This window comes from Lycorma delicatula, chromosome 1 (assembly GCF_047948215.1).
Source record: "Lycorma delicatula isolate Av1 chromosome 1, ASM4794821v1, whole genome shotgun sequence".
NCBI classification, from domain to species: Eukaryota; Metazoa; Arthropoda; class Insecta; order Hemiptera; family Fulgoridae; genus Lycorma; species Lycorma delicatula.
In genome coordinates, this window is record NC_134455.1 from 127,612,535 (window position 1) to 127,625,483 (window position 12,949).

At 28.7% G+C, this 12,949-nt stretch overlaps 1 protein-coding gene across 3 annotated transcripts in view; it reads left to right on the top strand.

Annotated features, from left to right (window-relative positions):
* LOC142322059 (uncharacterized) overlaps positions 1-12,949 on the top strand; it is a 47,623-nt gene that overhangs the window by 18,541 nt on the left and 16,133 nt on the right. For all 3 annotated transcript variants that reach the window (XM_075360697.1, XM_075360707.1, XM_075360716.1), the window contains 2 exons: positions 7,655-7,832; positions 9,802-10,025. In XM_075360697.1, coding sequence (XP_075216812.1) covers positions 7,655-7,832; positions 9,802-10,025 — 402 coding nt within the window. The remainder of the gene's footprint in view (positions 1-7,654; positions 7,833-9,801; positions 10,026-12,949) is intronic.

Here is a 12,949-nt window from a genome sequence, read left to right on the forward strand (position 1 = left end):
CACAATTTGTTAATAATTAGTCATGAAAATTTTTTTTTCAAATGTATATGGTGGTGCTCTTGGTAAGTTATCATAAATCACAAAAATTAAACAAATCATCTCAGAAATTTATAATATCGCTTAAAATTTGCAACTTTCAGTTGTGTTATAGTTGAACATACTATAGAATTACATTGCTTTTTTATTTTGACCCTTAGCTATGATCAGAGGACCTAAAGGCAGCAGCAGAGTAGCTTTACCCTTAAGTGTTGATATTTTTGAAAATACTTAGCTAGTTTTCATTTAAAAAGAAGTGCAAAACATACTATTATAAAGTATATAATAAAAAATAAAACCTTTTTTTTTTAACCCATTTATTTCATTGGTGAGAAGTCACAAAAACTTGATTCAAGGTATATTTTGAGATTGTTATTCTTTTCTTAAATAATTATTGTGCAGTATCTGTTATAAAAATTAACAGGCCCTTTTTCAGTCATTAATAAAGGCATTTTACAACCTTTTTCATGAAATTTGACTTCGAGATCAGATAATGCATCTTATGTGATTTGCAAAATAAATATTTTCTTTTTTTTTTTTCATTAATACAAATGTAGATTCTTGTCAATTATAGAATTGTTAGAATTATTGTCCAGATATTGTTGATAACACCACTCAGTGACTTTGCTTATCACTAAACTTTCAATCACTATTTGGGCGCATTTCTTTCAATCGCTGCTCTCAATTCATTGATTGTAACTGGTCTTGAGCTGTAAACATTATGTTTGAGGTGTCTTCACAAAAAGAAATCCATTAGGGATCATGTGAGCATAAGAGGAACTAAGTGCTATCTCTTTGTTCTAATCATCAATTCTTCATTCCCAGACATCTCTTAATGCTTAGTGTGACGGATTCCTGTAGCAAGTACAGATAAACTTCAGCAGTCTATTGTAAAAAGAAATTTCTAATTAATCCAAATGCTGACAAACTACACCACACTGTAACATTTAATTTCACATGATGTACTGCAAAAACAATTATCAGTTGCCACCAAGTAACTGCAATTATGATGATTAATTCAGCCATTTAATTTAAATTTGGCTTTGTCATTCCAAACAATCTTGATTGGAAGTTGATTGTCGTCTCCACCTTTTGTATGGTACCATTCACAAGATTGAATTTTCCGTTAGTATCATCTTCATTGAGAGCATGGACTAATATAGGAATAAAAATTTCCCATTTGGCATGCTTCAAAATGCAGTGGATGATCAATTTCGAAAGTCCAGTCACATGAACCCTTGCGAATAAATTTTCCAGGAAATCAGTACATTTCTGCACCTGAAAAAAAATGAAAAGGATTTGATAACGAATAGCTGTTAAAGAGTGTGTACATTTTTTTGGAACACCCAGTATTAATAAGGAAGGGAAGAAACAATAGGAAAAATTTTATTGGGTTTTAGGTTTTTCTTTTTTCTTTGGTATGAGGTGGTATGTTTAAAAAAGTGACACTCAATTATGGGAATGAAATGATATTATTTTATAATATTCGTGTTAGCATTTTAACATATAAATTATAAGTACTATATACCTGTAAATACTTAAAATTATTGTTAAATAATTTAATTTGTAATTATTATATTCATGGTTTTACAATTAATTTACCTTTGAATATAAACAAGTTACAAAAAAAGAACAATTTCAGAATTTAGTATACATTAACGTAAACAGTAACCAGCAGTTATAATTTACAAATATAACCATTAGTTAAAAGTAATGGTTCTGAGTATGAAGTATTCTATATAGGTGTTGGTGCACTAAGTTTTACTTTCACAATTAACTAAATATTTAGCCAGTTGTTTTATAACAAAGTTATATTTAAACATTTCTGTGCCTAAATGTAGACATTAAAAATTGAGATTTTATAAAGAATATTTTATGAAATTGTATGTTTTAAAATTTTTTTAAAAATAAAACTTATGCAAAATGTATTTGAGAACAACTACAAAAAAGAGGAAAATTCAAAAATAATTTTAAAAGGAGCTATTATATGCATTTTTACACAAGTTTTTCTTATGAAGCAAAATTTTTCTCTGAAATCTTACTAATTTTTTAAATTTGAGTTTTGAGGAACCATAGAGTTTATGTGTTGGGACGTTTTTCTGTATTTAGAAATTATAGGGTATTTTACACATTTAGTTTTAAAAAATTTAGTAATATGTTCATTTTTTAGGGAATAAAATTTTTCTTTGCTTCATAAAGAATATGGCTACAATATATGATAATTAATTGGACCTTTATAACATTACATATATTAAAATGTGTTTTCAAAACAGCTTAATTTTAATTGAAAAAGATAAATTCAGAGATACGTACAGAACATGACATTATTTTTAATTATGTAATTTATACATCGATATTGTAATGGTTGGGAGTTTTTGTATTATAGAATGTGAAAATGTGAGAAAGTAATAGAATCCAAGTTGGACTTTAAAAAAATGAAACAACTAAATCACTTATTGTTTGAAAAATATTTAAACATTATTATAATTTCTTTAATTATAAAATAAATAACTAGAACTAACTTAGAAAATCTTAATTCTCTCTCTCTCTACTAAAATTATCTGGTCATTATTAACAGCATTAAAATTATATGTATTCAGTCAGTGCAATACCTTATAAATCACAAGGAAAACAGTAGAAATCGATCATAAAGCCAAAATATGTACACGGAATGAAAAAATAAGTATAAGCTGGCTTAATAATTTTTTTTGTTGTTGTCTGGAATGTAAAACAAATTCAGTACAGTTAAAATAATTTTATTTTATATATTTTTAAATCCACAATTTATACTTTTCAACAAATTCTCCAGGAAAATTGAGGCACTTGTAGTGCCTCATAAACTAATGAATTCCATTGTAAAGTACTTCCTCCTATTATTTTAGCCACCTTTACATTCTGCATTACAACTTGGTCATCATCAAAGCACTGAGATGCAAACTGTTTCTTCGTTTCATGAAGAGAAAGTATTCAGTAGCTCCAAATACAAGCTGTAAGGAAAAGGATCGAACACTTCCATTTGAATTATTGAAGCTAATTATATCTGGCATAATTTAGGCAGACAATATTATCGTCATGCAAGCAAATAATGCCAGTGTTCAACATGCCCCACCATTTGTTTTGAATGGCCTCTCTTAAAGGTTTATTTTTTTAAAAAATCACCTTCAATATTCTAATGCCAAAATAAGTTAACACCGATTCTGCATGTCTTGAACTATGAAAGAAATTAAGGAACCTGTTTTATATATATATATATATATATATATATATATACAGGTTGCAATAGACTAGCAGTAACATTTCATGAGGAAATGAATGAAAAAAGAAATTGGAAATGTTAAAGCATCAGATATCTCAAATAATATTGTCAATCATCTTAACAAATACTATTCATAATAGTCAACGAACCACTTGTCCGTTCATCGTGGCCATAGGTTCACCCATTTTTTAAACATTACACCACTTAACTCATTACAATCCCTCTTTAAACATTTAATACCCTTAAGTTTGCAAAGTTGACAATGGATTTCAACTATGTTACAGTTTCTGGTTAGCAAAATCTTGTTATTGAGTATTCTTTATAGCTAATAGGATCCACAATTGCAGTTTACTTCTTAAATGAGTAACAACAATACAAATCTCTTTCTATCAGGGCTAGATGGATATTGAGTCTATAATGCTGCCCCCACTTCTCAGTCAGTACATTATAAGTTATTTTCCAGATAGCTTTGGTACATTATTTTATGTATTGAAAAATGTAACCTTTGTCAGACAATTTTATTTATGTTTTTCTTTTTGTTGGTGACTTTGTGAAAAATACAAATATTAATGAAAATTATTATTTAATTATGCAACTGAAGTTATTAATTGAAAATTAACAAAGCAGTGTAGGCATACTCCTATAAAAATTTCTTGTTACATGAAACAGTTCAACTTTACTGTTTTAATGTTTTTAATTTAGTTCTGAGGTGCAATAACAGGTCTCAAGTTTACTCTCATTACCTCTTTAGAATCTTGGTGTTCCAAATGCTGGAAAATTTGTATATGCTAGTAATTAGCTGATTAATCTAATTTTTTTTTTTTTTTTTGCTAGGATCAGAATTGTATGAATTTACAATTCTAATATATAGTTTCATTTAAAGTAGTGAATTTGTTGGTTTTTATCATGTGGTATTGCTAATTATCCTTGGGTGTACATTAATTTAACCAAAAATTAACACGCATACTATTTGTAAAAAAATATTTTTCAAGAGTATAGCAAATTTCAGACGAGTTTTTAAATGTTTAAAGCACCTAGTTTCATAGCCTAACATTATGTATCTGTTATTAATAATATCTTCTCTTAATAATAAGAATGAGGTGACTTATTCAGTATTGCAGGGGTATAAAAATTATTCGTCATTAAGAGAGTTTCATTACAGCAGTTTTTGCTTTAACATTATATTATGCGTTAAAAAGCATAATTTTTTGGCAGATAATTCATAAACATTATATAGTAACTACGTAGGATAGTTATATGTTGGTTCATTGTGTTTTCTGTGTAAATTTTTATTGCATATTTATGGTAAAATTATCCTTTGAACACTAAAAGTTTAAATAAACTTTTAAAGAATGCAAATTATAAGTAGGATAGAATAGGTAAAAAGCAACATTTGATTTAAGAAAAAAGGAATTCAAATTGAAAACAAGTAGAGGGAAGAAAACTGAGAAAGATTTTTTGGTTTGAATTAGGTGTTGATTTACTGTTAGGGATGAGAGGAAAAACAACCTCCAATTGAAACTGTCAGAGAACTTGATTATGTAATTGAAAAATAAGCTAGAGTAAGGCTAAAGAAATAGTGATGTAATATCAAATTAATTACTGTACAATTTGGTTGAAATAGAAGTGAACAGGCTACATACCAATTATTATGGAAAATTTATGAAACTAGGAACACGCCTTCAGATTTAAATTATACAATATTACAAGAAAGAGCTATATTATGCTTGCATTGATTTTTTAAAAATAAATTACTAATCATTTAAATCTTTCCACCAATTTATTTAAAATAAAATAAACAATTTTTTTTAGAAACATTTATTATTATTCTTGTGTTCTTTTAAATAATACTCAATTTTAAAGTAAACTTGAATTCGCTGTATTTCTATCTAACATGTATATAAATAAATATCTGTTACAAAAAATTTTCTTAACCTTCTAAATTGTGATTTTTTTGTAGTTATTTTAAATAATTAATATGTACTCAAACACATCAATTTTTTATTTTATAACTTAATTATGTATTTTGTGATGTTGGTCTAATCAAGGTTTTACCATGACTTCCTTGAGGATCCAGCCAGGCAAATGTAGAGCAGTTGCTTTTTTTAACCATGGAGTAGCATAGCTATCCATTCTTGGCATGATCTGTGTATTGTTTTATTATGCACCAATCAGAATAAAAAATTTATTTAATGATATTATTACTTTGTTAAAGATGTGTTAAGCTGATAAAATGATGACAATTTATATAATAAATGGAGAGGTGAGAAGAGTATGACATTCAAACTACTTCAGCTTCAAGATAAACATGGTTATATAAGAAACAACTTCATTACTGTGATTTAACATTATTTCTGATTATAACCTGAAGTAAAACAAACCTATTTGTGTAACATTTTAGATTTTGAAAAAAAAATTATAATTTAGAATTTATTACAATATTTAAGATTTGGAGCATCAACGGATTTACTGAAATTAATAATAAATCTTAATTTGAGGCTGAAAGAAAAACCTAGAAATAAAAATAGAAATTTTAAAATGTCATGACTTTTTTATTTTGGGTTTTGATTGTGGCAGTTTAAAAAAGAAAGGCTTTCAGTATCAATGATCATGATATAAAAAAAGAATTAATAATGAGTCATAATCTTGTGCCCACTGTGCTATTTACCATGATTTTTATTATATTAATCATGTGTTTAAAACATTTCACCGACATTAGTTTAGCTTCTTGTATTTTTTGCACAGTCTGCTGACTTTCAAGAAAGTTTAATGTTTTAAGTGAAAAAAAAAAACATTAGTACAGAGTTTCAGAATTTATTTATTTATTTTTTTTAAAAAAAGCTGTTGTAATCCATTCTTGTTTGAAGCTAATATTTACAATAGTATCATAATGAAAGTATTCTGAAAACTTACTGTCATACCTTGTGTTTTCATATCAGTATGTTGTGCATTTTTTATTCATTGTAGGCTGTGGAACATGTGTTTGTAAACACATGTGTTTGAAAAATATAGTATTTGTCATTTTTTATCATTAATGTATCTGTATAACTTATTAATTTTTTTTATTCATTGAAGACTGAGAAGAATGTCCTTCTGAAAACATAGATACAGAAATTTTTATGATTTAGAATTAACTTGAAAAAAGAAATTCAATTGTGTGATAGTAGAGTTAACGTGTTTTATAAAAAACATGACTTTTCATTACAACATTAAACCAGTTTTTACTATTGTATTTATAGAATAGTAAAACTACTATTCTATAAATAAAGATCAAATAGTGGATATAATAAAAGTAATGCTTATTATCTTTGAAATAAATATTTTCTCTTTTGTCAGACTAATTTACGAGGTCTATCAATATAGTAATGGAGACTGGTTCAAAAAAGCTTTTTATTTACAATCCAATTATACGTGGACTTCATCGTCTTTGAAATAGTTCCCTTGGGAAGCCACACAACGCTTCAGATGGGTTTCTCACTCTTCATAGCAGTGTTGGAACTCAAAAACCAAAATATCCTTCAGATGGTCGGTTACATTTTTTAAAATGTTTTCTATTGTTCCAAAATGGCGTCCTTTGAGGTGTTTTTTAAAGTTGGGAACAGGAAAAAGTTGCAAGGATTCAAGTCAGTTGAATAAGGTGGTTGAGGAATTACAGAAATGTTTTTCATTGCCAAAAACTCATTAATTGAGAGTGTAGTTTGATAACAGGTGCATTGTCATTATGCAGCATCATGAATCAAATCAAAACCATGCCAATTTGTTTCTTCAATAGTAATGGCATTGTCCATAAGGAGTTTCTGCCTACAGGACAGACTGTAAATCGATATGTTTACTGAAAAATTCTTGAAAGATTGTGGAAAAGATTTGTCTGTGTGAGACCATCCATCAAAGACAACTTGATTCTATATCATGACAAAGCACCTTGTCATCACACTGCACTCTTAATTAATGATTTTTTGGCAAAGAAAAACATTCCTGTAGTTCCTCAACCACCTTATTTACCTGACTTGAGTCCCTGTGACTTTTTCCTGTTCACAACTTTAAAAACACCTCAAAGAATACCATTTTGTAACAGTAGAAAACATTAAAAAAATGTAACTGATCATCTGAAGGATACTTCAGTTTCTAAGTTCCAACACTGCTAAGAAGAGTAGGAAAACTATTTGAAGCTCTGCGTGGCTTATCAAGGGAACTGTTTCAAAGGTGATGAAGTCCATGTATAATTGGATTGTAAATAAAAAGTTTTTCTGAATCAGTCTCATTACTTTATTGACTGACCTTGTATGTTCCATTTATATATATAAAAGAAATTGTTATCTATTAGGATTTTCCAGTTCTATTTTATATGTGTTTTTGTTTCAGTGTGTCAGAGTACTGTTTGAGATTGGACACGAAGCATCTATTAGAAATAAAAGAACACCTGAAGGATTTACACACGACTGGGAAGTATTTATACGTGGTGCTGATAACACAGAGATACATCATTTTGTTGATAGAGTAATTTTTAATCTTCATGACTCATTTCCAAAACCTAAGAGAGGTATGAATTAAATATATTTAATATCTATGATTTTTATATATTAACACTAAAAATTCAGAACACATAATTATTTAACTGCTTATAAGTGATAAAGGTTAACTGATTATGATAACTCTGTTACATTCATTTAATAGTTTTATAGTTATTTCGTTGAATATTGATTCATATTTTGTTAGCAAAAGTATGGAAATTATATAAGATACAATATAAAAACTGATGGTATTTAAGATAGCTTATTGCCAAAATTCTCCACATTGTCTACATAAACAACTGTTTTTCTGTTGCACATTTGCTGTGATAACAAATATTGGTTGGTTGGTTGGATGAATGAAGATATCAAAATTATACAGATCAAGCCTGGAGACTTTTTAATGCAGAAAATAAATCTTCCAGTGTCCAATAGATTTACTAAAAATAAAAACCATAATCTGAAAATCACATGAATTGAGATAGTATGAATTGAAGAGGTTGTAAATAAATTGAGAAAGAGATGAGGTACAAAATTTTTAACCAGAAAGGCAAGGCTGATGGTTATATTCAATGTAAATAGATTTGGACAGAATAGGGAAGAATGGAGAAATGAATTGAACTAAATTATCGGTAATAAAAAGGATTAATTCATAAATTAAAACTAAAATCTCATATCAATTGAAAAGAAATCTTACTCAGTAAGGTGAATTAGGAAAACTACTAGTTTGTTTGTGCATGGACTTTTTATAAATAAAAGTAATGTTTTTATTGAGTTCTGTGAATACTTCTCTCTCATGTATTTTGCTTACTATTATGTTCAACTTCTTTAATAATACATCACCCAAACAATGTTGACTTTTTAAATCTTTCAGGCTCTGTCTAATTCAGATTTTATTACAGAATCTCCTCATAAACACTATTAATTAATTTTGATTACTTTGAGCTTTTCATCATATATTTTCATCCTCAGTATAGCATTTTCATGCATCCTTATTATTATTACAATGTATACATTAGCACTTCCTTCTTCCTAAGTAGTAGTTTTGCATTTGAACCCCTTATTATGGTACTGTTGCGCTTTATTTTTCTAAAAGTAACCAAATTCTCCTTCATACCATCTGTTTTTGTTGCCATCACTTTCAAGCACTCTCAATCGGTCTGCTTTTGCTGCTGTACATTTCTTTTTGCAGATGATTAATTTTCTACATAAGCAAGAAGCTGGTCCAAGGGAGTATATTTAAGAAATGTTGTGTACATATGAAAAATGTTAAGCTAATTAAACCAAGGTTTAAACTAGAGCCTTCCTGAAATGCTGAGATTTTGTCACAGAGATTTGCAACTTCTAACAATTTTACCTCTTAAATTTTTTCTTCCTTCATCTTCTTTTGCATTTTCTTCTTTGAGTATTCATCCATTACTGCTAATAATATTTTTCTTGCCATCCAGGATTTTCCATTAACTATTTTCTTTCTTCCTGAAATCTCTTCTCCTCTGCCTAAATTATTTCCTTTTAAAAGTGTTTTTTTTTCTAGTAACTTTATAGTTCTTATGTTTTCCCAAATTTTAACTTCTTCTCAAATTTAATTCTTCATCTTTTAGTTTGCATATACCTATCCTTTATTTGCTTCATTTCATCCTGGGTTTCATCAGTACTAAATTATGATCAGAATCACATTGTGTCTTTTTCTGGATACATTTTATGGTCTATAATTTGGAGTTTGGTTGTAAAATATTCTAACCATTAAAGAAGTGTTAAGATAAAATAATGGCTACATAAATTACAATTTAAGTTTGGCTAGCTACAAAAAACAGTTTGTGAAATACTTTTAATTTTTTTTACGAATTAAACTAGTCAAGTAAATTTTCAAAAAGTAGTATTTTGATCGATGATTGTATGTAAATGGCTTTTAATTGCAGTTTACTAATTTGATACTTTGTGATATTGATATTTATTATCTTTGTGATGATAATTAAAATTATTTTTTTTTTTGTATTTCAGTTTGTAAGGAGGCACCCTATCATGTTAAGGAAACTGGTTATGCAGGGTTTAATCTACCAATAGATGTTTACCTTAAGAACCGTGATGACCCTAAGAAACTTAGATTTTATTATGATCTCAGTTTGCAAAATGCTGGCCCTCCAATATCCAATACGATAAGGGAAAAATATGTATTTACAAACCCTTCTGAAGATTTTAGAAGAAAATTAATAAAAGGCGGTGGGGTAAGTATTTGATATATCATTTATAGCATGAAAAGATTAAAAGTAAGATTACTAGTGTATTTTACAGTAAGATTACTCCTTCACATTGATAAAATCAAATGACAGAATTTTTCATTGTAAAAACTGGCATTTACTGATTTTTATATGCATTTCCTACCTAGTAATCTTTGAGGAAATATACTGTCGTACAGGTTTTGATTGCATTTTCATTTTAAAATGTTGAAAACTACAATAGATAGAATTTGTAAGGAATGGAGAGTACTAAACAACTATTAACTGCTAGTGTTCTTTGCTAACACTTGTCAAAATAAAACTCCTCATCTGGTCTCAATTTAAAAGCTACTGAAGAATTATTGAAGTATTTTAAAATGGAAATTATTGGGGAGAGAGTCAGAAACTTATTGAAAATGATTGAAATTGGTTAAACTTTGTCTCAGAATTTTGAATTTAACTCATTTCTGAATGAGCTGAGCAAAATGAGATTGTTAAAGTCACCAAAGTAGAGTTAAAAATTAAAACATGAACAAATTGAAATTTAAGATGTTTTAGCCATGATAAAAAATCCAGGTTGATGATTAGGAACAGTATGCAAGGGCAGTTGGCCTTCATGAAGTGCCTGATTTACAAGGCATGTTTTTAAAGTAAGTACCGTTTTGAAATTTCACCACTGCTATGCTGTGGTTGGCATTTCACACATGTGCATTGTGTACCCGCATGTGTTGGCAAGCCACAGATGCCATTGCGGAAATATTTGATTGGGTTTATGTTTTGTTTGTGAGTATTTAAAATCTCTCTACTTATCAAGAATCCCGCCGTCTGTGAAATACATGGTGTGATTTGTTTTCTTAGTGCTAAAGGCGTGAAAGTGGCTGAAATTCATAGTCAGATCAGTGAAGTGTATGGAGAAAACATTATGAATGATGAAATGGTACGAAAGGGTTAGAGCTTTTAAAAATGGTTGCCAGAATGTTCATGATGAGGAACGGAATGGACGACCTTCTGTCATTACTGAAGATACGGAATGGACGACCTTCTGTCATTACTGAAGATTTGGTGCTGAAAGTTGATGAAAAAGTGAGAGAGAACAGACACTTCATGATTTCTTCGCTATCTGAAGAGTTTCCTCAAGTTTCAAGAAGTGTTGTCTATGAAATTGTGACCGAACACTTAAATTTTCAAAAATTGTGACCATATTGCAGTGGTTATTAAGTTAGGCAGCAGACTTCTATAATGACAGTGTTCAAAAGCTGATTGCATGATATGACAAGTGCCTTAATATTGGTGGCAATTATGTAGAAAAGTGGATTAGAGTACAGGCTTTCATGTAGAAATAAAATTGTTAAGAATAGTGTACTTGTTTTTTTTTGTAATTTCAAAATAGTACTTTAAAAACATGCCTCGTATTATATGTGTGCCGTAAAGTGCTAGTTGAAAACTGTTTGGCAAAGGAAGTTGGTTGTTATATGGAACAAGTTTTATAAAATTAAAGATATGTTACTATTGTGGAAATTGTCAGTGAGCAAGTGGTAGTTGCTGTTGAGAAGTCTGTTGCTGTGTTTATTTGGGCTATACTTGATTGATTCATTGATTCCTCACTTCAGGTGATGAGCCAGTACATTCTTCAGAAAACTACCCTTAATTAACATGATGTAATATGTCTTCACTTCTTCATTATGTATTTCATGCATGATTGTGTCAGGGTTTTAAATGACCACCAACTATAGTGGTATTTGAGGGATTTTAGGGCCAGAATTTACAATCTATTTCAATTTCTAAAATCCATAAGCCTTTTGTATGAGCTTTAGTTAAGTCATTCTATATTACTTTTTGATTGAAGCCTTATACACTCCTACCTTAGGTACTTGTAATAAAATTTTATTATATTATTGTATAGATGTATTTGCATGTATACTGCTTATTTATTTTTTTTAAATATTTTATTTACACAAATTTGTGTTGGTCTTTATTTTACCCTAGTCTATGACTGTAGGATTTGATTTCCAGGATGATGGTTCAGTTTTTCTTCTGTTTGTGAGCTCCCTTTACAGTCACTTACTGTTTATTTCTGTTTGTCCCAGTTGTTCAAAAAAATGTTGTTTTGAGTTGTGTCTTTTACAGCTTTTCCAAAAAATTACATGCCTTCCATAATTAGCTATAGTATGACATTCTGTTGTTAATTATTTTTTAGGACAGTGATCTCCTGTTGATTAAAACAAAAGGCAAGAAAACAGGAGAAACTGTCTTGTAATTTCTGATATTCCAGATATGCAAGTAAAAAATAAATCTCTCAAATTGTACTTATAAGCTCTCTATAATTACCATTAACATCTGTTGTCTCTACACCATAAAGGGTCAATCCATTTGAAGTGACCGAAGGGTGGTTGCTGCTTGATCAATTCAAAAAAAAAAATTGAACCTTACCCGCCTGTTTCCTACATGTTCCAGAACCTTAAAACTATTTTTTTAAATCTTTTATTTAAGCAGTTTACCCATGGCAGCCATTTTTGTTACATTGTGCACACCTATTTTTGTGATTGTAAGGGTTTACAGAAAAAATCTTAACTAAAAAACTATTGGTCCTGGAAGGATGAAACAAAAACCAATTATTCATATTTTCTAAAGGTAAAAGATTGGTCCAGTGGTTTATTTATCTATGTATCTTCTTTCTATGAGATAATTACCATAAAGTTGAGCATGAAAAACTGTAAAATTTCACTTTTGTTAATTTTTTTCAAGAGGCAGGGATGGCATACACAGTTCGAATTGTTTTTTTTATGTGTAGTTATATGTTAGTAGTTTTACCATAAGTAATATTAATGATTATATATTTACCCTTAAAGTTTTATGAATTTTTGAAAACTATTTTTTTTCTTAAAAATTCAAATGACTCTGTTGGGGCTCGTGATAAAATTCTAAAATTTGCA